Source organism: Cyprinus carpio, chromosome A12 (genome assembly GCF_018340385.1).
Source record: "Cyprinus carpio isolate SPL01 chromosome A12, ASM1834038v1, whole genome shotgun sequence".
Lineage (NCBI taxonomy): Eukaryota > Metazoa > Chordata > Actinopteri > Cypriniformes > Cyprinidae > Cyprinus > Cyprinus carpio.
In genome coordinates this window covers 5,183,420-5,208,708 of record NC_056583.1, presented here as the reverse complement: position 1 = coordinate 5,208,708, position 25,289 = coordinate 5,183,420, and the positions used below count along the sequence as shown (strand labels likewise).

Sequence of the window (25,289 nt, the reverse complement as noted above, 5' to 3'; positions counted from 1 at the left end):
AGATTTCTCATGAAATTCATGCAAGGACACAGAGAAGGGACATCAAATAAGTAATCAACCTTGTTCTTTTGAACTTGATTATGTGTCTGACAATTAGTATTGTCTTTTTATTGTGGCAGAATGACATCACGCCTCTCCATGTGGCATCGAAAAGAGGAAATGCCAACATGGTCAGGCTGCTTCTGGAGAGAGGAGCTCGAATTGACGCCAAAACCAAGGTCAGTGCCGCAAGAAGTCGAACCACACAGACTGTCTTTCTTTTCCAGCTCTATATTTAAGTCAACAGAGGAATTGAGCACATTTATTACACAATGGCATGTGTATATTGTATAGTTTAGAAAGACTTGGAAAGAAAAAAAGCTTTCATTGTTTTTTTTTTTTTTGTTTTTTTCTCAGAGGAAACTAATTCAGTTGCTGTTCATTTGTGACCAGTTTCAGCTGCTTTCTTAGAAGCACAAGATGCTTTTCAAAATGAACAGGGAATTTATTTGGAAGGGATAATTCAGGGATACATGTTGTTTGATTCTAATAAATGATAACAACCGCAGCCCTCAGGTTACATGAGTTTGGCACCGCCGTCGAAGAGAAATTGCATGCGGGTGTTGTCCTCTTCTCTGTCTCCAGTAGTGGAACGCTGTCTTTCTTTGTGTGTTTGACATATTGACACATGTCGGTAATACTGGGAGGGATTGTAATGTTAATGATGGCTGATGTTTGTAGATTCTGGCACCTGCCAGTGGGGCAGTGTGTAATATGTGTGTGTTTGTTTTCAAATCTCCAGGACGGCCTGACACCTTTACACTGTGGAGCGAGGAGCGGTCATGAGCAAGTGGTTGAGTTGTTACTAGATCGTGGAGCACCCATCCTCTCTAAGACAAAGGTTAGATATGCTGCACTTAAAAATGCATATTCTTTCATCCATTATGTCTTTCAAACTTACTTTCTTCTGTGGAACACAAAAGGAGATATTCTGAAGAATGCTCATGCTGCTCTTTTCGATATATTGAACAAGAACGGGAACTTTGTTTGCCAAACAGAATGAAATGCTGAATGCAAAATGAAATGATTGTGCACATTCACTTTTGTTATATGGAAAAGTGCAGCCTGGACATTTAGCTAAGCATCTCATTTTGTCTTATCAGATTTATTTATATAGGACTTTATACAATAGCATTTGCTTTAAAGCAGCTTTACAATAATAAACAAGAAAACAGCAGTGTTAATCAATTATAAAACTTTTTTTCTTTTTGCTGTGAAACAGCTCTACAGAAGACAGTAGTGTCATTATTTATTTTAGTTCAATGTTAATTATACTCAATCCAGTTCAGCTTTTGTTACTCTTGTAAGTCACTCTATGCTAAATGCATAAATGCAAATATTACTAAATACAAATTGTCTTTGAAATCCCTTTAAACGTTTTTGTGTTCTAGTAAGGGTTATATGGGTTTGGAATGACATGATGGCATGTGAATGACATCATTATTCGAATGATCTGTTCCTTTAAGTGTATGCAGATGTAACAAAAGCATTTTTTCTTCTATTTTTCCATTGCATCACTGAACGCTTTCCTGGAATCTGAAAGCAAAGCAAAACATGATCACAGACTTCTCGCCAAATAAGATAATATCCCAGCCGAATAGTGTCACAATGGAGCAATTGTTTTAGTACAAATAGTGACATATAAAAATTATCTTGCTGTTCTTTTATCCAAAATGTACTCTTTGAGGGGGAATTTACTTTTTTTACTTTTGCTTCTCTTAATTTTTAGAAAGGAACACTGTTTTAGATTTGATCCATCTGTGATTCCTGTGAGATGCCAAATGAAAAATAGAGAATTGATAAGTGAAAGTTCTTCAGTTATTTTGTTTCCGCATAACCTAAATTGTTGCATGTTTCAACAGAACGGCCTTTCACCATTGCACATGGCCACGCAAGGAGATCATCTGAACTGCGTTCAGCTCTTGCTTCATCATGAAGTTCCCGTGGACGACGTCACAAATGATTACCTGACAGCCCTGCATGTCGCTGCACACTGTGGACACTACAAAGTTACCAAGGTGCTTGTGGACAAGAAGGCCAATCCTAATGCCAAAGCACTGGTGAGTCTTGCATTCACAAGTTGAATGTTTCGCTGTAGTTTTCAGGAAGGTCTGGTACACTTTACAGCTTATTTTGGCCAAGATCTATCTACTTAAAGGTATAGTTGACCCCAAAAAAAATAAAAAATCTGCCATTTACAATTTGTTAAAAACCTGTATGAGTAGGTTAGGCTAATACGCTTAAAAAAGAATTGATGTAGAAACAATTTTCACTCAGAAATTGCAAAAATCTCACAAACAAGCAACTGCACGTAATATAATGTATTAAACATGAGATTTTGAAGTAGGATACCTGAAATAGTATTTTCTTGTAAAACGTATTCCAGTACATATATATATATATATATATATATATATATGTATATGTATGTATGTGTGTATATAAGATATATATATATATATATATATATATATATATATATATATATATATATATATATATATATATATATATATATATATATATATATATATGTATGTATATATATATATGCATCAGTATATATATATATGTATGTATATATATGAATATATATTTACAACTTTAAAAAAACATGTCTTACAGTATACAATCAGCCAGTCAGATTTTTTAAAAAGTTCTTTCCAACTTTGTGTGCAATATATGCATCAGATAAACAAAGCTTACTAGTCTCGTAAAATCCCAGAATCCCCCCACCCCACTTTGGCTTTCACCTTAGATGGTACCCTCCAAATTTTAAATGTGAGCACTTGGAGGGAAGATCATGACATATAACGTTTTGTTTCTGCACAGCACCATGGCAATCTGTAAAAAGCCTCTTTTGGCAAAGAGCGCAGTGAATACTGTCATGCTCTGAAGTAATGGTTACAGAACGGGCGTGTCTCTGCACTTTATGAGGAAAAAAGGAAGGAAGAAAGAAAGAAAACTTTAGAAAGACAAGTCTGCCAAGCATTGAGCAGCAGGAGCCACGTGTTTTCATTCGTCTGGAAACAAAGCTTTGTTAACTCTTCAGTCATCTGGCTATGGGGAAAAAGCAACCCGATTTTCATTAGTAAGTTGGAGTAAAAGCCACCAGAATCTCTTTTGTCTCTCTGTAGAATGGTTTTACACCACTTCATATCGCTTGCAAGAAGAACAGGATTAAAGTGATGGAGCTGTTGCTGAAACACGGAGCGTCCATTCAGGCTGTGACTGAGGTGAGAGAGAGAGGTTTTTTCTATTTGCAGAGCTTGCTTTGCTGTACACTGTGGTCTGTTTTAATCAACAGCTTAATAACTGTGAGAAATATTGTTTATGCCTTTGTAAGATATGTTGCATGTCTGTGGAAACCAGGGTCGTAGCAACCATTATAATTGGAGAAACTTTTGTCCCACCCAACTTTTTGGGACACATTTATTTATTTTAAAGTTTTATTTTACTTGCTTATGTGCATGTTCAGAACAAATCAGCAAAATATGAACGTTATGTCACCTAATTAATATTCATGAGCCAAGTTGATAAAAATGTTATGTCACCTAATTAATATTCATGACCCAATTTGATAAGGTTTATAAAATGTCCCTACTACATTTCTGATTGTTCCTATGCCTCAGATGGAAATAGTGTGTTGTTAAATGAGATTACAAAGCCTGTTTACACCTCAGGAAAGGTTTTGGCAACTTCATAGTTCAGAATTTTGTTTGTGACCTATATGTTCCAATGCGACTTTATATTATGCAATTATTGCTCATAATTGCTCATTTGTCAGACAATGCAACTATAAAACTCAAAGTGTCACTTTATAATTTGCAACGTGACTATATATGTGAAAACAGTGACTTGATTTCCTGTAATTGCTTTATAACTTTAAAACTTACAATTTGACTTCATTTCTCATAGTGTCATTTAAAATCTCACAAAGCTGGCAATGTGTCTTTAAATCTTGCAGTGGTAACTTTGTTTCTAGTAATTGTTATTATTTCTCGTAATTGCAAAACACTGTATTTCACAATTGAAACTGTATTTCTCAGCATTTGCAACTTTACATCTCACATTGTGACCTTATTTCTTATTTTAAACTTTAATCCGAGACAGAAGTGGGTTTCCATACATAGAAATCAAGCATTTGACAATAGAGTGAAAATGCAAAGCATTTCAATCAAATATGCCGTTGTTTTGAGAAAAAAACAAAATAAAAAACACATGTGCATTTTGAAATAAGGTAATATTTGCTTTAGCAAGCAGTTCCCAGTGCTTCAAAGCTGCATATTTCTGTGTCTCTGGCAGTCTGGACTCACGCCGATTCATGTGGCTGCTTTTATGGGCCATGAAAACATTGTGACTCAGCTGACAAATCATGGAGCATCTCCTAACACGATGAATGTGGTGAGTACAGCCATCCCCAACCCCACCAGCACCAAACAAACCATTTTACAAGTTTCCTTTGAATAATGAACAAAACAAAGTAAAACAAAAAATATCTGAGCGAAGCCCCAGAGGCCAGTTGTGTTCCTCTCTGGAACGTGTCATTGCTTGTCACATTGGTTTGGTCTCCCATTTCATAAAGACTTTTAGGGTAATAACAGTCTCCGTCCATGTACTTAAACATACGTCTGACCACAGGTTGGAGCTCCTCAGTCTACTGTAATTAGAGTACAGTCAGACTGTAATCAAGCTCGACTGTTCCCCATCAGACAGACAGTGGGCCAGCAGTGAGCCACTGTTACCGTAGAAACATGCTTTATGCTTTGTTGGGGTGCAGCTCATCGAGGCAGTCAAAACAAAGAAAACAAGACGGTTTGGGCAGAGGGGCAGAGTCTGATGAAAGAGCTGTGTGCACACACACACACACACACACACACACACACACACACACACACACACACACAAAGACTTACTATGCAAACACAGTAGTACCTTTTTTCTAGAAGCTTCTTCTGTGTGTGTTTTAGAGGGGAGAGACGGCACTCCATATGGCTGCCAGGGCAGGACAGGCAAACGTGGTGAAATTCCTGGTGGCAAATGGAGCAGATGTGGACGCCAAAGCCAAGGTGAGCGAGAGATATGAGATTAAGTATGTGCTGCATTATTAGAGGTCTTCGCAAAGAGGCTCAACTTAGTGATTTGACACTGGCAACCACCCAATCAGAAGCAACTGTATAGCAACACACTATAGAACACACAAACGCAATCTTCAAACAAAGTGGTAACAACCACCTAGAACACTAGCAACCTTGTAGCAACATGCACAACATCACTCAGGATATCTTAGCAACTAGCTAGCACACCCTAGAAAAAAACTCACAACGACGTGCTAAAACCACTCAAAACACCTTTTCAGCCACCTAGTAACACTTTAGCAACCATTGAAAACACACTAGCAACATTGTAGCATCATGCGCATCACCATTTTAGCAACCTGCTAGATCACCCAAGACGTAGCATATCAACAAGCAAAAAACACTCAGAACACCTTGACAACTGTAGAGCATTGCCCTGGCAACCACCCAATCAGAACACCCTAGCAACCATATAGCAATACAGTTAAAACTACAAACAACTCTTTAGCAACCACTCAGGACACTAGCAACATTGTAGCAACATGTTTGGCACCATTTTTGCAACCGCCTGAAACAACCTTGAAATCTCAGAGCAACATGAACGACAACATAAGCAAAAAATACAGCAAAAAATAGACATCTCTGTGATGCTTGTGTGCTGTCAGGGTTGCTTTTGTTTGAATACCCCCGTAGAACAGGAGCTGTCTCTGCAATTCATCACATCACACTAATCTTTTTATCTTCTTTTTTATTTTTTATCCAAAGCTATATAGCAGGAACATTGAAAAGCTTGATATCTCTGTGTTGAGCGTGAAAGCTCATGTGATTGCCGCTTACTCGCGGTGCAGTGCAGTCGTGCCGTGTACCAATCAGGTTAACTGACTTAACTGACAACCATAGACCATTGCCCCGGCAACCGCCCAGTCAGAACACCTTAGCAACACACTAAAAAACACACTTTATCAGAAAATGTAAAAATCTGGTTTAAAAATTCTAGTCAAACATTAACCACATTATATGGAAGAGTACAATAGTCAAGTACCACCTGTGATATAAGTATGCAAATGAAACATGATGCATTATGTTAGAGGCACACACACTTACTTTATTATTTATTTAGTATATATTTAGTTTAGTGTAATAGCTGTGGAATGCAATGCAGTCAATCTATACTAATAGGAAACATTTGATTGTTTGCGGTTACATGAAAGGCTGTCAAAAGTGCCCCAATCCTCTTTAGCCTTGCCTCAATTAATTGATTTCTACAGTCCTGAAAGGAAATATTAAAAAGTTCTAGCATCTTACAACCTCTACAAAGCAAAAAAGACTTACAAGTCTTACATGGGTGTGTGTGCGTGTGTGTGTGTGTGTGTGCGTGTGTGTGTGTGTAGGATGATCATACACCACTGCATATATCCAGTCGACTGGGCAAACCGGACATAGTCCAGCAGTTGCTGCAACACAGGGCTTCACCCGATGCCACCACCACATCTGGATACACGCCGCTCCACCTGGCTGCTCGCGAAGGCCACAAAGATGTGGCATCCATCCTGCTAGACAATGGAGCATCTCTTGGCATCACTACCAAGGTCAGTCACACCAACAAAGCTGGATGATTCATGAAACTTGTTATTTGTGGTTAGATATTCAGTGAAGATTTGGCTGCCAGCTAGGCTATTTTTAACCTCTTAATACACATGATACCCGCACTTTGTTAACTTTTGTTTACATTTACTATATACAGTAGACTACACTCTCTGAAAAAAGGTACAAAAGCTGTCACTGGGGTGTACCATTTACCCTATATTTACCGTTTAGGTACTAATATGTACATTTTGAGTACCTTTAAGGTACTTAAATGCATCCTTTATGGGTAAATAAGGTACAAAGGTGTACCTTGTGAAAAGGTACTGCCCCAGTGACAACTTTTGTATCTTTTTCAAGTGTACTGTCCAAAAATGGAAATTGAAGTTGACAAATTATACATCTTTTCAAAGATCTAAAGGTTTTGGAAAGAAAGTTTGGTCTCTGTTTTGCAATATAGTACAAATGAAACATACAGTACAAGACTTAAAACCTTTTTATTGTGAGACTATTCAACCACTTAAAATTATAAAAAAAAGAAATATTGAATTTACATAAAAATTCAAATTTTAAACAAATAAATTAATAAATCAAATAAATATGGATTGATCTGATTTTGCCTAAAAGATTTATCCTCCGTCATCTTTCTCCAGGAAAGTATGCAATCTGAGCACAATTTATACTGTAAAAATGTGTGTGATCTTATAGACTCTCACAAACAAAATGAGCCCGTCTCCAAAGTTTATTTTTTCAAAATTTAATTTCACTTGTAGTATTTAATATTTATTATATAATGTTTACTTGTAATATAAATTTGTTTATTTATTTGTGGTAAAAATGTCCAAAAATATGTCCAATTTCAACTTGCTTTATTAATTAACACTGTTTCAGGAAATACATACAACATAGCATTTGCCAATTTTAATGATCCCTTGGTCGTAGTGTTACAATGCATTATATTTCCTGGGTATATCTTGTTTCAGAAATGTATTTTGTTTCAGATTGGCTAACAATGATATTGTTTCAATGAATCAAAATAGATTGTACTTTGATCAAACTATTAAACTGATCCACTTTGTGCTGTTCAGTGAGCCCTGCCTGCTATTTTCTATGGTCTTGTTCCACTCGTCATTTTTTAAACAAGATTGTTTGATTGCATCCATTCCACAAGATCGACACCATTTTGCTTTGTCTGTGACATCCCTTGTGATGGCATGTTGATATCTTTCTATTAGATTTAATGGAGCAGACAGCCCCTCCCTCATCAAGCTGCCGATGTGTTTGTAATGAATCAGTAAATTAATTTTATTATGAATAAATTGAGCATGTGAGCTGTGTTCTGCTGACAAAGAGCCAAAAAAGTTTGATTGGATGTATTCATGTTATCACTCAGACAGGAGGCTGTTTCAAATTATTTATTAAATTGATTATTCAGTAAACGAATCACTTTGCAGATATGTGTCTTGCCCTTTACTTTATAATTAACAAGCCCAACCTAAAGAACTATCAAGGGATTTTATTTTGAATAGTCATAATTGAAAACTAAATGTGCTATATTAGAGTTAGAAACCTATGATTTCTGCAATGCAGAACACATAGATGGAATCTCAAATCGGAAAAAAATAGAATTTACTGTACACAGAGTTGGGTACACTTCAAATCAACAAAATGAAATGCTAAAAAAGGTCATTTTATTTGACAAGTAATCTGCTTTCTTTCAAAAATTAACAAATTGCTGTTAGTGCAAACAACTAAGAAAAAAATTAATGCAGTGTGTGAGATGATTTGTGAACACCTCTAGCTCATCATGAAACCTCTCGGAGTTTAGTTCAGATAGCTGGATAGATATCCCAACACTGATACGCTGGCAGAAATCAAGCATCCTGACACGTTTAGTATTAATATTTATCACACAGCAGTGTTAAATCATAGCTTGAACGTATCAGCGTTTAATAAATGTTTTGTATATGAAATGCTGTACATCTCCACCCTGAAGATTTTAGCTGACCAAATCAAAGTCTGTGATGGGTTTGCAACTCTTGCACATTAAAGAAAGGTCATCTCATCCATCACGATAACTCACCAACCTGCCATGCTGACGGAGGATTTTGCTAGCAGTATGCTGTTATATTTCCATTACATGGAATATATTAGAAAATGCATTAACCGAACAACATGGTTGACATCATGTCCATTATTAAGGAACATCTGATGATGTTTAGAATCATTTGGAGTTGCTGCATGTGGGATGTATTAGTTTTTGGTGTTTGTTTTAATTATGTTATTGAGTGCAGGGGTTTAATTTCCAAAGGTCCGTGGACCAGATTGGTGCTCGCCTACACTCATGCTAAAACATCATCTGTCAGATTACATGTATACCGGGACATCTTTTTTTCTAGTTAAGACAGGAAATATACAGGCTTTACAATACAGACCTTATGTAATGGCTTTCCAAGTTCACATTTATGTGTTGATATATTTCCTATTGAAACAGGAAGTTTGTTTTGTAAATAGCCGGTAGACATTATAATGAAAAAGTGATACTTTGGTTAGTCAAATTTATTAATTTTCTCAAATTATATTTATCAAAATAAATATGAAGGAAAAATACTTATTTTCTCAAACACAAAACAAACATTTATACAGAGTAAAAAGATTTTTTATTATATAGACCATACTTAATCAACATTTTTTTTTAGAGAGGAGCCAAAATGATAAAGGGGTCATATGATGCTGCTAAAAAGAACATTATTTTGTGTATTTGGTGTAATGAAATGTGTTTATGCGGTTTAAGGTTAAAAAACACATTATTTTGTTTCTCCTCTATGCCCCGCCTTCTAAAACACGTCGATTTTCACAAGGCTCATCGCTCTAAAAAGCGAGGTGTGCTGTGACTGGCCAGCTATCCAGCTATTGAGCCGAATGCCTCAAGCGTGTGACGGAAATGTTACGCCGCTTAACATATTGTGAAGCCTTGTCCGGCCGGAGCGATAAAACATTAACATAAAACCCATTATAAACTTGATATAAACATGATTTCTAGTCGTGTTTTCTTTTGGAAGGAAAAAACAAAGTAGTTTCGCTTTCTAAACGAAACAGCGTCACAAACCGCGGACTTGAATGAGCAGAGGCGGGCAGCTTGAGAACGGTGCGGCAGGCGGATTCTACGAAAGAGCGTACCTTGTGCGTGCGGCAACCACATGTGATGTCCCCAGGCTGGACTACACTTCGTCCACGGTGAAAGCCGATTCTGCGATCCACAGTGAAAAGACGATGTATTTCCTCAGAGACCAGCACCTCCAGGCATGACAAAGCGGATATCTTCCTCTTTTGGAAGGCCAAACAAAGTAGTTTTGCTTTCACAGTGAAACACACAGCGTCTATACGACATGGCGGCGGCAACAACAATACCACAACGAGAATAAAAGGTACGCCTTCTTTCTTTCCGTGAACATCTGGGCGGCGTTATGCAAATCTTCCCACATACTGATGTAGAGATGTGGAGGCGTGTTAGAACGAGGCGTTTCAGGGGGGCGTGGATGAGTCTCAACTTTTATAAAGAATATCTCTTTGGATTTGAGCCTTTAGTCTTTGCAACTTTACAGATCTTCTTTATTCACCAAGAGCTCGTAACACGACAAAGAGAAAGGAAAATTTGAAATCGCATCATATGACCTCTTTAATGTAGTTCAATATAAATATTTTTTTTTTTTTTTTACAACTTAATTTCACCAAAAAAGTTAAGTTAGCTATAATATGAAAGCAGAATTAAACACGTTTTGTTACTCAATGTTTTACTTAGTTTACTTACTATTAAAAGAAAGAGTTGTGATTGTGATGTCTTTTTCAAATTTCATGTATCATGTATCTTTTTCATATATCATATTAAAAGAAACCATGATTTTTGATTAGATCAGTATAAAATTGCCCTTTAAATAAATGACAGTTGTTTTACATTTTTATCAGTGCACACTCTGGAGAGCATTTGATTGAACAAAACAATGGATTACACTTAAACACAAGATACTAGTTTGTTTCCCAGAAGAGTCTATAAATGTCTACATTTGTAAATTGCTAAAAGCAATACATAAGCTTTACTTTTTGTTGTCCAATAAAACTCAGCCTTGACCAAAGCGACTCTCAGCAGCTATTTTCTAACTGTAAAAGATTCCCCCAGTGTCCCCCCGCTGTGTGATTGTGATAGACATAAAATACTAGACAGACATCAGTGAGAGGCTTCCAAGTGTTACAGTGTGGGAATGTGCTGAGGAAGGACAATGAATTGACTCCATTCACCACAGAGCAGAGTTTCCCTCCGATAACACAGCTGTCATTGGATATGTTTGTTTTGTGTCTGTAATAATTGTTCAGGTTAGTAAGACATATGGTATGCTGACCTTCAGTGAGTCAAAGAGAAACTGCAGTCTCCAGATCAGCTAAACTTCGACATTTCCCAGTTTCATAAATGCAGCATAAAAACCTGAAAATTGAGGTTACAAAATAAAATAAAACATTATGACACTAAATTAGGATCAGTGTTCAAACGGCCTGCCTTGTGTAAAACCAGATGGACGGAAGTTTATTCTGTAGTATTACTTAACAGAAGGAAACTTGTGCAACACAGATCAGTTTTTTTTTTTTTTTACCAATGTCCGTTGCGATTTTTCAACCCCACCCAAAATGACTTGTTTTCTACTAGTTACAACAGTTTTGCATGTTACGATGGATGACTTGTCTTTGAATTCTAGTGTGTAAATTTATATTTTTTTCTTTTTCTTTATTTTTTAAGTCAGTGTACATGTTTTTCTTTATTTCTAAGTATGAACTGTTTGTCCTTGCAGAAAGGATTCACTCCCCTGCATGTTGCAGCCAAATACGGGAAGATTGAAGTTGCTAACTTACTGCTACAGAAGGAAGCACCACCTGATGCAGCTGGAAAGGTAAAAGTGTCTTATTTGCACTAATGGTTATAGATTGATGATTACTACCTATAATATACAACATTTATTATATGAGTTTATGTCATCACGGCCATCCTTTGATTTCTGGTATGGTAATATGACCTAGGTAAGAAATTAAGTATTCATTTTCCTTCCTAAGCATCTGTTGAAGAGATGATGAGAGACATGGGTACTGGACACATTTAATCAAAATTCTTTGTATAATGGCTAAAAATGTTTACATCTGTTTCTCAACTCAATTTGCTGCCAATTAAATTTAACCAAATTTCAAATCAAGTGTAACCGCACCATTAAAACCTCAAGAAATCAAAAGCAGCTGTATGCATTTAAAACATTCATTTCATAGGGTCTTTAATGTAATATTAATATAAACAACATCACGTGCTTAATGCTAATATTTTGTAGAACTGTTTATAAATACATTTTCCTATTACCATTAAAAATGTAGTCACTATATAAGCACACTTATGGTGCAGAGATCATCTGCAAATCCATACATGTTATTTTTTAAGTGCCCTATTCAACATGTTTTAACTAATAAGTCTTTTAAGAAGTTGTAAATATTGTAAAACCTCTGCTGAATGTCTTTCTAAATCCTGCCAGCTAGTGAATGCTTTAAAAATGACATCTTCCAGATGAACAGTGGGATTTGTTTGCTATCAGGATACGTACTATCAGTTCTAGTTCCAGAGGTTTCATTCACTAATGTGTTCTGGCTAAATGTACTCTAATGTCCAGATGTAAAAGCTGATTGATTTATGATGGCTCATGTTTCACACACCCCACCTCTGAGCTCTTGGCCAATAATAGCTATGTATATGTGTGTGTGTTTTTAGAGTGGACTAACACCACTGCATGTTGCTGCTCACTACGATAACCAGAAAGTGGCCCTTCTTCTGTTGGACCAAGGAGCATCTCCGCACGCTGCAGCGAAGGTATCAGGAAACCCTTACGAACCACAGTTTCTCAACTGGTACACGCAAATCTCATCCAAAGGCAACCACACACACACACAAATGATGAAGAAACATGGCTCCAAACCAAACGGCTGTACACATGCTCACACAAAACCACCTCCACCCCACATTCTTGATTATTTTCGTCATTTTACTTCTAGTCCACCCACTGCAACCACAGAGGATGTTAAGCTTGCACACATTTTATTGCTCTGAAAAAAAAGGAAGTTCTTGAAAACTGATGTACTTGGTGGTTGAAGTTGTTTTGACACTTAAAGAAATACAGTAGCTCACCCAAAAATGAAAATTTGCTCACTCTCAGGCCATCCAAGATGTAGACGAGTTTGTTTCTTTATCAGAACATCTCTTTATGACGGCACCCATTCACTGCAGAGGATCCATTGGTGAGCAAGTGATGTTAAGCTAAATTTCTCCAAATCTGCTCTGATGAAGAAATAAACTCATCTACTTCTTGGATGGCAATTTTTCAGCAAATTTTCATTTTTGGATCACCCAAAAATGAAAGTTCTGTCATTATTTACTTACCTACTTACCTTATTTATAAATCACTTCAAACCTGTTTGACTTTATTTCTACACCAGAACACAAAATTGTTCTTTTTGGAAATTGAAAGTCATTGTTTTCACTGCATGGAAAAGAGCAGCATGACCATTCTTCAAAATAATTCCATTTGTGCTCCACAGAAAAAAGAAAGTCATGCAGGTTTGAAATGACATGAGGAATAAATAAATGATTAATAAGTAAATGAGTGAATTATGCCTAAAATAAATATTAGTCCTGTTTCTGGTCACCCAAGCTTCTGGGATTTGTCATGATTTCAGTTCTGTAATCTGTGCAGGAAATGACTGAAAACTAAAAAAAGACAAAAAAGAAAAAGTGGTTTGGTAGCGTGCAAGTTAGGTCTGTGGATGACTAGACAAAAAAAGAAAACAAGTATAAATTTTTATATGTTTCAGTCCTGTCCTTTGTCAATATTGAATGTATATCTTTATATATATATATTTTTTTTGCATATATATATATATATATATATATATATATATATATATATATATATATATATATATATATATATATATATATATATATATATATATATATATATATATATATATAAATATGTTTTCAACAGTTTTTTAGCTATTTTTATAGTTTTACTTTATATAGTTATATATTTCTTTTTTTTAATATATGAAATCATTACTCCAGCCTTCGGTGTCACATATATATATATATTATTTATATACAGTACAGACCAAAAGTTTGGAAACATTACTATTTTTAATGTTTTTGAAAGAAGTTTCTTCTGCTCATCAAGCCTGCATTTATTTGATCAAAAATACAGAAAAAACAGTAATATTGTGAAATATTATTACAACTTAAAATAATAGTTTTCTATTTGAATATACTTTCAAAAAATAATTTATTCCTGTGATGCAAAGCTGAATTTTCAGCATCATTACTCCAGCCTTCAGTGTCACATATAACATCCAGTCTATCACATGATCATTTAGAAATCATTCTAATATTCTGATTTATTATGAGTATTGGAAACAGCTCTGCTGTCTAATATATTTGATGAATAAAAGGTTAAAAAGAACTGCATTTATTCAAAAAAAAAAAAAAAAAAATTCTAATAATATATATTCTAATAATATATTTTCTTTACTATCACTTTTTATTAATTTAACACATCCTTGCTGAATAAAAGTATTGATTTTATTTAAAAAAAAAAAAAAGAAAGAAAAAAAAAAATACTGACCCCAAATTACTGACCAGTAGTGTATATTGTTATTACAAAATATTTATATTTTAAAAAACATAGCTTTTTTTTTTTTTTTTTTTTTTTACTTTTTATTCATCAAAGTATCCTAAAAAAAAAACTCATGTTCTGAAAAAATATTAAGCAGCAGAACTGTTTCCAACTTTGATAATGAATCATCATATTAGAATGATTTCTAAAGGATCATGTGATAATGATCCTAAAAATTCAGCTTTGCATCACAGAAATAAATGATAATTTAAAGTATAATAAATTTAAAAACATTTATTTTAAATTGTAATAATATATCACAATATTACATTTTTTTCTGTATTTTTGATCAAATAAATGCAGGCTTGATGAGCAGAAGAAACTTCTTTCAAAAACATTAAAAATAGTAATGTTTCCAAACTTTTGGTCTGTACTGTATATTAATAATTTATTATCTCCTTCACTTGCTTTCCCTTCCAGAATGGCTATACGCCACTGCATATAGCTGCCAAGAAGAACCAGATGGAGATAGCGACCACACTGCTCGAATACGGAGCTGATACCAATGCCACGACACGCCAGGGCATCAGTCCTCTCCACCTGGCAGCCCAGGAGGGCAACGTTGACATGGTTACGCTCCTGCTCGCCCGTGAAACTGCCATCAATCTGGGGAACAAGGTGAAAAAAGAGCTCAATTATTTTAAGATGCTATTCCTCAATTCTCCATTATTATAATATTTTTTATTTCATGTGACATTTTCCTTTTGGGTAGTGAAATGTAACAGGAAGTGAAGTCCTGCTATTGAAAGTAGTAGCATCATTTTTTACATTATACTAAAAACAAAAACCAACATCAGATCAAAACTGACTTTTGTGATCCAATAAGTTCCTAATAAATAAAATTAAGTTCTGCTCTACATTTGTATAAATTTAATATTCAGTTGGACTTGAAAATATCACATTACGGAACTAAAGACATTATAGAAAATGTCACATTGTGGCACCAAAATGGGTTGTGGATACCATTTCATGTTGACTTGGTCACCAATGTCAAATTATGGCTACAATCAAGCTTGGTCAGTAAGAGTGACCTACACTGATTAATGGATGCTTCATTTATGCATGATGTGCCACATCTGTTTGATTATGTCACTGAATTGGTTAATGAATATATGTGTCAGAGTGGACTGACGCCTCTTCATCTGGCGGCTCAAGAGGATAAAGTCAATGTATCAGAAGTGCTGATTAATCATGGTGCCACAGTGGACCCAGAGACTAAGGTAATGGACACACACACACACACACACACACACACACACACACACACACACACACACACACACACACACACACACTACAATGTAAAAGTTTAGGGTCAGTGTTTTTTTTTTTTAATTACAAGTTTTGTTCAGCAAGGATGCATTGAATTGATCAAAAGTTACAGTGAAGACATAATGTTACAAAACATTTCTATTTCAAATAAATGCAGTTCTTCTGAATTCTTATCAACAGCACTGGTAATAAGGAATGTTTCTTGAGCAGCAAGTTCGTATTAGAATGATTTCTGAAGAGTCATGTAACACTGAAGACAAGTAATGATGCTGAAAATTCAGCTTTGCATCACAGGAATAAATTACATTTTAAAATATATTCAAATAGTAAACAGTTACTTTAAATTGTAAAAATATTTAACAATACTACAGTTTTTTTTAATGTGATTTTGATCAAATACATGCAGCATTGGTGAGCATAAGAGACTTCTTTCAAAAATATTAAAATATATTACCAGCCCCAGATGTGTGTAAATTCAATTTCACATAGATAGACAGAAAGACTGACAGACAGACAAACAAACAGATAGGTAGAAAAACAGACAGACAGGCAGATGGGTAGATGAATAGATGTGTGACACATACATCTGCTCAGGCTATGTCTGGCCAGTCCCCTCATTGGTCAATCATGTATAAACATCGAGCGGCCCCGGTTCAAGGTCGTTCAGCGTGACTCGTGGAGAGACTGTGAGAGAATGAGTCAGACAGCAGCACACAGATCAATCCTCTACAGTACAATGACCCACAGAAAGCACTCCCTCTCTGATCACAGGCAAACAAATGAGAAAGAACAAGTACATTTATACTCATGTGTGGCATTTAGCGAAAAAATGTATTCCAGTGGTGAATTGACACCTCCGATAGGCTCCGCCCTCTTAGTTACTGTAGTACAGAAAAGTAAACCTTCATAGATCATCCCATGTGAATGATCTGGAGACTTCTGTGAAGATTCAATGCATACCAAGTGTACAAACTATTAATCCAAAATTAATGATTAAATCTCAAAAATCTCCAAATCTCCAAATCTCTAAAAATGTCAGTGGGTTATCAATTTTATATGTGAAAAGCCCATTAAGATGGCTGAGTGTGACTGTGTTATTAGAGATGCAAGAGCATTCTTTGAATATTTCATGGCCTTTTTATGTGTGCATAATTCACATTTTTGACTGAAAAAAGAAGTCTAAGAGTGATGTGTGTCTCTGTGTTCTGGTTCAGATGGGATATACGCCACTGCATGTGGCCTGTCACTATGGCAATATAAAGATGGTGCACTTCCTCCTGAAGAACCAGGCTAAAGTCAATGCCAAAACCAAGGTAAATGAAATAATGCTGACAGAAAGCAGTTTGCAGTATCTCTAACCATCTCTTGTTACAGAACAGTCTTTTTTGATTACTGGTGGTCCAAAATAAAGATTTAAACTGAGTTCTTCTCTCATGTTCAGAATGGATACACACCTCTACATCAGGCTGCTCAGCAGGGTCACACACACATCATTAACCTTCTGCTGCAGCACGGAGCCTCTCCTAATGAGCTGACAGTGGTGAGTGTGTCACAACAGTGTCAACAGGTCTGAATCACTGCACCTCTTCCAAACAAGAAGTCATGTTAAGGAGAAGTTTGCTGTTGCTTTTCTGAGCTTTCATGAAAAAATCCCATAGGCTTACACTGAAAGAGCAGGCAGCCTGCAGTCATGAAAATCCTGCAATTTTCTGGGAATTTTCCAATTTCAAACCTGTTTTGCATAGGCATGCATTACTCACTTTTTTACTGAAGGAAATATAAAAATGTAGTTCGTTCATTTTTACCTCAATTTTGAACAAGTCACTCTGGTTCTTCACCACTGCATTGATTTAGCCTTTTTCTCTTCCAGAATTTACATGTATATGTATAATTATATAACATTATATTATATAAAATGGTGTATGTATTAAATTTCATGTAATAATTATTTAATATTCTAAAACATCTATTATAGGCATCACAGTAAACAGTTAACAGAATTATTGAATGATAAGCATTTGCCAAAATTTTATAGAGTTCATTAAATGTTATACTTAGTAAAGTCTTTACATTATTTATTTATGCTTTGATTTATTTATTTTCCATTAATATTGTTCTTGTCCCTTAACCTACAGAATGGAAACACTGCCTTAGCTATTGCCAGGCGCCTGGGTTACATCTCTGTGGTCGACACACTCAAAGTCGTCACAGAGGAGACGCACACTACTGTGGTGAGGAACTTTGTGTCATAACATTCTATGACATTCTATTCTGCAGAATACCATACACCAGGTGTTACTGTGCTTTAGTATAGAGGTTCTCAGACAGTGGATCGCAACACAAAAGTTGGTTGCACGTCTGTTCCCAGTCACAGATAGCAGGGAAAAAACAATGCTGCATGCTAATAATATAATACATGCTCTACATTTGAAGCAAAGCAAAATGATGCCACATCAACAAATCACTTATTGGGTTTTTTTTTTTTTTTTTTTTTGCTGTGTTTTTCTAGACGGTGACGGAGAAACACAAAATGAATGTTCCAGAAACAATGAATGAGGTTTTGGACATGTCAGATGATGAAGGTAAACAGCTTGTCGTATTATTGTGGTCTATTTTTTCTCTTCATTTATGTAATTTGCGTTTATTTTTGTTCATTTACATATTATTTTTAACAGTTTTCATTTAAATTACACAGTTCATAGAGCCAATGTGCCTGAAATGCTCAATGAGGACTATATTTCAGATGTTGATGAAGGTATCTCTTATTTTGTGTGGTTTGTTCTCATAGCACCTGCATTTTGCTTTCTTTTTTTCCCCACATTTTTCAACTAACCCGATTTTCTTATTCAGTCTTTTTTCTGTTATAGACTCTTTTTACAACATGGCTATCTCTCGCTGGCTTTGTACTAGTTGCTAGGCTACTCTTTATGAATTTGACATTCTTCAATATGCAAATCTCTGTTGGCTTGCATATATTAAATCTGCTGTTTGCTATTCAATTAAGAACTGTATGGGTAATTATAATTTCACACATACCCTTTTCTGTAAATGTGAAGGATTGTTTTCTTCAGAAGTCTTGGCTGTTAGATATTTGGACAGACGTTTCTTTGGCTCAGTTTGTTTCTGTTTTGTAGTCAGAACCCACAGAGCTTCAGTGTAAGCTAGAAGGATTGAATAGAAGTTTTCCAATCAGTGCCGTGAATGACGGTTTTGTGTATCTGTTTATTTGATATTGTAACATGATGGTTATGAATGCATTTAATACTTGATAAAATATATATCAAGGATTAAATGGGTGCTAGGTTGTTGTCATGTGATTGCTAGGGCATTGCTATGCATTTGCTCAAATCAAAAGAATCCACCCTTCCAGTCTCTATGATATTTTGGTCACATTACGTTGTTTATAGCAGTGCGTAACATGCTGTCTGAACCCTTGAACAGTTCTGACATGTGGTGAATATAGTTTGTGTAACAAGAATACAGCCCTCATTTAACCAGTCTGTGTGTGTGTGTCTGTGTTGTAGAGACTGGAACATGGTGTTCAATTACTGTAAACTGATATTCCTGCATACTACCGAGGCATAACTGACATAACTCACATGGCTTCTTATTTACATACTACACCCCTGTGCCCTAAATACACAAGGTCACATGAATATAATCTCAACATTCTGACATTTATTTCCTGTATGAAATTCTCTCTTTTACATTCTTTTAGCTGGATGAAGAAAAAAAATAAAGAATCAATTTTGCTCACATAACTATTTGGCAAGTGAATGCAAACGTCTGTTTGGCATAAACATTTTTGCCATTGCTGACGCTGCTCGCTTTTTCCATCTGATTCTCTGGCTCACTCTCTGGCAGTGTGAAAGAGCTCAGCTCTGTTTATCCGGCCGTGACGTGCAGCACTAATAACTCAGATCCCAGACAAACAGCACCAGTACTTTACATTTAAAGTTCCTGTTTACATTTATTCCTTTAGCACATGCTTTTATCTATCAACAGAAAATCAAAAATGATCACTTATTTGCTTTCTTAATACAAATTTTCTTGGTCTTATTAAGCATGAGTTCTAAGAGCACGTTAATCCAAAATGGACCATTTTAATGGGATATTGCAGCGTTTATTATAAATGATTTTTTCCATGCACATTTTTTTTTTAAAAATTCATGTACCCTTGTAGTCTTTAATCAAGACGTTTAAAGGGTTAGTTCACCCAAAAATGAAAAAAAAAATTAGCCCATAAATTACTCACCCTCAAGGCATCCTACTGTAGGTGTATATGACTTTCTGCTTTCAGATGAATCTAGTCGGAGTTACATTAAAAATTGTCTTTGATTTTCAAGCTGTTTAATGGCACTCAGCAGGTGTTGCAGTGCATCAGTCCAAAAGAAGTTAAGCTTTAGCATTCGTTTCACTCTGATGTGTCACAATTGATAGTTTTCTAACATACATAGAACTGCAACACAATTTTCCATCTGTTTCAAGCCACAAATATTTAGATCACATCTTAAAAGAAGAAAGACAACGATATCTGAACGAACTGCAAGTTTTTAGCACTTGCTATCCATATGCAGCACCTATTTCTATCACTTTTTATGGGTTTATGCGTTGTTTCTGTATTCTGGCTTCACCTAATTTTTTGAGTCTTTTTCTCTAATTCAATAAGAAAAAAAAATTGTGAATCAGACTACTCTGGTTGTGCTCGTTGGTTTTTGCATGCAGCCTGCAAGGATATAAAGTAACCCCATTAAATTAGAAAAAATAAATAAAAGTAGTGACATATCTTTTCTTCCATATTTTGACATGCATCCAAGTGTAACGGATAATAGAAAGACAAAAATTGTAGAGCAATGACTTGGTTCTATTTATCGGTTGTTGATTGGGTTTTGAGATATGGGCGTGGCACTCAAAAGTGTAGGAAAAATTAAGGGTTTGAGTGGTCTAATCCTTGCATATGTCACCAGAGAGAAGTCAGTCATTTTCACTGGACTGCCCCATTATGACTTCTTTAATTAAACATTCTGAGTTAAAAAATAAAATAAAAATAAATACAATTAACATATGCACAAATTAATTGTATTTATAATCTATAATATGCATTTAGAAAGTAGTGATTTTTCATTTCATGCCAACTTTAAAATTGCAGAGATTATAAACAGGTGTTCATTGATTCCCGAATGGAACAGGATTGTGAGTTCCTGGAGTTTTTACTCTGGCAGCTCAAGCACGCTGTTCCCGAGGGGCTGTGGTCAGGTGGCAGGCGGTCTTTTTCCGTTGGTCTCCCTCCTTTTTTACTGTTTGTTCTGCTGCCTGTAGAAGGGCTCTTTTGTTGTCCCTCTGTTGGACAGGGTCTGATTACACAGAGCACCTCAGCACCAGCACAAATTACCATAGAAATACACCCCCTTCCACTTCTATTGTATCCCACCCCAGCTGGGGGCTCCTAGGGCATGAGGAATGCCGAGATCCTCTGAAACTGCCTCAAGTGTTACCTCTCTCCTGCGATGACCTCACACGGATCAGACTCGCGCCGGCCCCTCACCGTTTGAATGTCCTGTCAGGTCGCGACAGAGGGGTGGGTGTGTGTGTGACTGTATGAACGCTTACAGACAGAGGCAACTGGATCGTTTCAAACACTGTGGACAGGGCCGTAGTGGACATGTGGAAGTAATCGTGCTGTTTGGAATTTACCGGATTGAGGAAGTGTGGCTTCTGGGAGTGAAAAAGGACAAAGAGGACTTGTAAATATTTTTAAAGCTGGCGTGAAGATGAAGGATGGAGTTGGCTGTTCAGCGTAAGAGAGTATTTCTGATTTGATCACGCCGTCCAAACACACAACATGATATTTTTAGAAGTGGTAGGGAAGCCGAAGTGTGAGAAAGATGATATCTGTGTCTGTGTGTTTGAGTTTTGCTGACCTGTTAACTTGTGGTAGTGTTCAGTGTGCTAGTGAATTGCTTTATTGTGTAAGTGGCAGAACAGATTTAGTTTTTTTTAGGACATTTCACAATTGCATTGTGTAAATATATCATTGTGTGTGTTTGCATGAAAGAGAGTGAAAGCTGCAGTTCCGTGGGGCTGATTTTGGGGGGAGGTGGTTTCCAGGGCGATTAGCAGTGGGGCAGAGGGGGGGCTGTCGATGTCGGAATGCTGTTCTCCCTAATCTCTCTCTAACCTGCATTCACAGCGTAGTTGAATGTTGCCCAATTATGATTTTTATGTAAAAAATTATGTGACATAGCTGTTTTGTGAATGACAATGTGAAGAGAAAACAAATGTTGATCCTGGGCCACTTCCAAAAGTGGAAATAAATCTGATTCAAAACTGATCATACATTCTGGCTAGGGTTTGTTCTAAACTTTAAAAATGTAATTTATTAATTTAATTCAGCCCAAACAGACATTCAGCATTGAAAAGAACAAACAGACATTCAATCTCCAGTTTTAGCTATAAATGATAAAAAATGGTAACCAAAAATCATCTGAATTGACTGGTTTTATTAAAGTCAAAATATTATTAGAAAATATTATTTATATTATTTAACTGAAATATTATTTATCCAAACCAACCTATATACATCGATTTATATAAACAAAACTAATTCTAATGGGTGAGATTACGTTTACAATTTTTTACAGTGTATACTGTTTTTTTCTCTATTTGTTTCAACTGTACACTTTTAAAAGAAATTTATAATTAAATGTTTTGCCATTATTGCTATATTCAGTATACACTATAAAAATTATTTCACACTGTAAAAAACAAGATTAATGGCCTAGGTTTTGCAAAAGAATAATATTTTAAAAATAGTAGTTTTTCTACTTCAAAATGTCACTTTTAATTCAATGCATTACTCGCCGTTTCTTTGTGAGATTTTTGTCAATGTACAAAATGGGATGACATGAACTATTATTGGTCATATTTCTTACAGTAAACTGCATATTGTATTGAAATGGCCTTTTATGTATTATAGATGCCTTTACATAAAATAATTTATTACTTTTATTGTATGTATTATACAGAAACATATAATATGTATATTAAATATAAATATCTTTTAATCTCATGTAATATATATATATATATATATATATATATATATATATATATATTATTATTATTATTATTATTATTATTATTATTATTATTATTATTATTATTATTATTATTTCAAGTAGTATTAGTATTAGTATTAGCATGTAGTTTATGTAAAAAAATCCTCCTTAAAATTCATTACATCATAATTGGTTGCTTTTTCTTGCAGTGTGACTGTAGTCTTCCTCTTCCTCTTCCTCTATCTGCATCCTGGTCTTCCTCTTTCTGTTTCTGTGACCCACTTCACTGCTGCTCCGCTTTAGTGTTTGAATCATTCTTGTCAGAGATGCATATTAAAAACAGATTTATGGTCATCATGAGCGGGCTACAGCATATGGTCTTGATGTTCTCTAAGTGCCTTGCTCACATCTCTGGATTTATATAATAATATAATCTAAACAAAAACTGCATGAATCTGCAGCCATGAAAGAGTTCGGGAAGTGTGCCAGTGATTGTTGCAGGATTGTGGGATCAGTGGGGGGCATTTTGGTCAGATCCAGCCATTCATTCTTATTACCAATATGAAATCAAAATGTACTCTGTTCACTTTGTCTTATTCCCCATGATTCATCAGTGCACATGTTTTCAAAGAAAAATTGGAAACATGATGAAAGTAAGATGGGTTTTTGAATGCCATTCATGTTGACTGTTGAGGGTCAGAGTCTCTCTGAATGGTGTAGTAATTCTTTCTTTTGCTGACAGGTGAGGATGCATTGACAGGAGAAACGGACAAGTACCTGGGACCACAAGACCTGCGAGAGCTTGGAGACGACTCCCTCCCTCAGGAAGGATACGTGGGATTCAGTGTTGGAGCTCGTACGGCCAGGTAATATACCTTCACCACATGTAGAAAGTGACATCTAAACGTTATTATGACAATTACTGTTCATCTGTTACTGTTGTAAGCATGACATGCTGTACACAATAAAAAGCTGTAAGTGCTACTAAACTTGAAAAATATTTAAGGATTTATGTATTTGAGTTGCATATAGAATTTCCATCCATTTGAATTCAAACCCCACAAGTCATGAAGTTATGACTATTGAGCAATCTCTTAACATCAGAATATCTGTAGGAATCGTGCTGTAAGTTGTATTGGCATCAGTGCTAATTTCCTACTAATATAGTTCAGGATTAGTAAACATTATGTATTTGGGCAACACCATTTCACAATATCTGGACTGTTGGACCAGGTTAACAGACCACATAAGATAAGAGAAGGCATTAAGCCATTTAAAGGGATAGTCCACCCGAAATGTGCTTGTCCTCGTGTTGTTCCTGTTATTTTTTTCCCTGTAAAACAAAATTAGATGTCTTGAAGAATATTAACTCACAATAACTATCATCTAAATGATGTGGTTTCTGAATGGAGAGTATTGATGGCCGCAGTACCCAGCTGTTAGTTCCTGATTCCTGTCTTATCTAGAGGCTGTACACTCTTTATTTGCATGTGTGTTGGCCGCCTGCTGTCATCTTTTGATTCAGTACATTGTGCTGTTGAGTGAGAAGGCCATAGCTAATGTTTAACCTACATGTAACTCGCTTCAGGGGATTTTCCCTCCAACAAACAGAAGTTTGACAGCATTCAATAATCGAAAGGGTTGAGTGAGATTTCAAACTACTGTAGGAAATTACTGTACCAGAAAATTACAACCATGTTCAATAACAGCCCTCAGCATTTGACACTGAGAGGACCCTTTTCTTATCGAGTGACTTCACATTTTTGGTGGAAAAGCACATTTTATCTTTTGAAAGTAAATTATGTCTCAGTGAAAATGAGAATCATGTGCTAGAAATGCTTGGTTTGGATGTGATATGTTGCCATGTGATTCTCTTTGGTTTATTCTTTAAAGTGGTCATACCATATTTTTTTAGGATTCATCATATTGTTTTTCGACTGATATCTGTAATTATTTTTCATTTATAAGCATCGTCAAGTATTGGATATTTATTGCCCAATATTAAATGCCCATAACTAATTAATCATGGGCATTGATTAATCAAAATGTTAACATTTTTTAAAAATATTTTCTTTATATTTTTCCTATTATTTATATTTTTTCTTTTATTTAGAAAATTATTTATTGTTGTTTTTAGTGTTTTATATATTCAGGGTTTTTATTTTTTTTTTTTTTTTTTTTTTTAGATAAAGTAGTATATATTTATTTATTTATTTTTAGTTATTGCCCATAACAAGAAGAAATTATCAGCCTATTACTATCGGTTAGAATTTCAGTATTGTCCTTCCCTAATATATATATATATATATATATATATATATATATATATATATATATATATATATATATATATATATATATATATATATATATATATATATTCGTTTTTTAATGTATAAATGCTTTGTAAAATAAACTGGACATTCTTTGTGTCTGTTCCTTTAAGAAACATTCCCTTTGGATCTGAAATGAGATACAGCACATTGCATTTACTCGTGTCATGGGAG

At 35.2% G+C, this 25,289-nt stretch overlaps 1 protein-coding gene across 14 annotated transcripts in view; it reads left to right on the top strand.

Annotated features, from left to right (window-relative positions):
- LOC109056497 (ankyrin-3-like) overlaps window positions 1-25,289 on the top strand; it is a 91,887-nt gene that overhangs the window by 33,361 nt on the left and 33,237 nt on the right. For 12 of the 14 annotated variants that reach the window (XR_006161297.1, XM_042767242.1, XM_042767234.1 and 9 more), the window contains 17 exons: window positions 120-218; window positions 782-880; window positions 1,902-2,099; window positions 3,177-3,275; window positions 4,345-4,443; window positions 5,010-5,108; window positions 6,509-6,706; window positions 11,543-11,641; window positions 12,499-12,597; window positions 14,873-15,070; window positions 15,574-15,672; window positions 16,939-17,037; window positions 17,166-17,264; window positions 17,860-17,955; window positions 18,234-18,306; window positions 18,420-18,479; window positions 23,525-23,648. Coding sequence is in view for 13 of the 14 variants with exons in the window: in XM_042767242.1 (XP_042623176.1) it covers window positions 120-218; window positions 782-880; window positions 1,902-2,099; window positions 3,177-3,275; window positions 4,345-4,443; window positions 5,010-5,108; window positions 6,509-6,706; window positions 11,543-11,641; window positions 12,499-12,597; window positions 14,873-15,070; window positions 15,574-15,672; window positions 16,939-17,037; window positions 17,166-17,264; window positions 17,860-17,955; window positions 18,234-18,306; window positions 18,420-18,479; window positions 23,525-23,648 (1,937 nt within the window). In the remaining variant the exon portion in view is untranslated. The remainder of the gene's footprint in view (window positions 1-119; window positions 219-781; window positions 881-1,901; window positions 2,100-3,176; window positions 3,276-4,344; window positions 4,444-5,009; window positions 5,109-6,508; window positions 6,707-11,542; window positions 11,642-12,498; window positions 12,598-14,872; window positions 15,071-15,573; window positions 15,673-16,938; window positions 17,038-17,165; window positions 17,265-17,859; window positions 17,956-18,233; window positions 18,307-18,419; window positions 18,480-23,524; window positions 23,649-25,289) is intronic. The other 2 variants (XM_042767240.1, XM_042767239.1) reach the window with 1 other exon arrangement.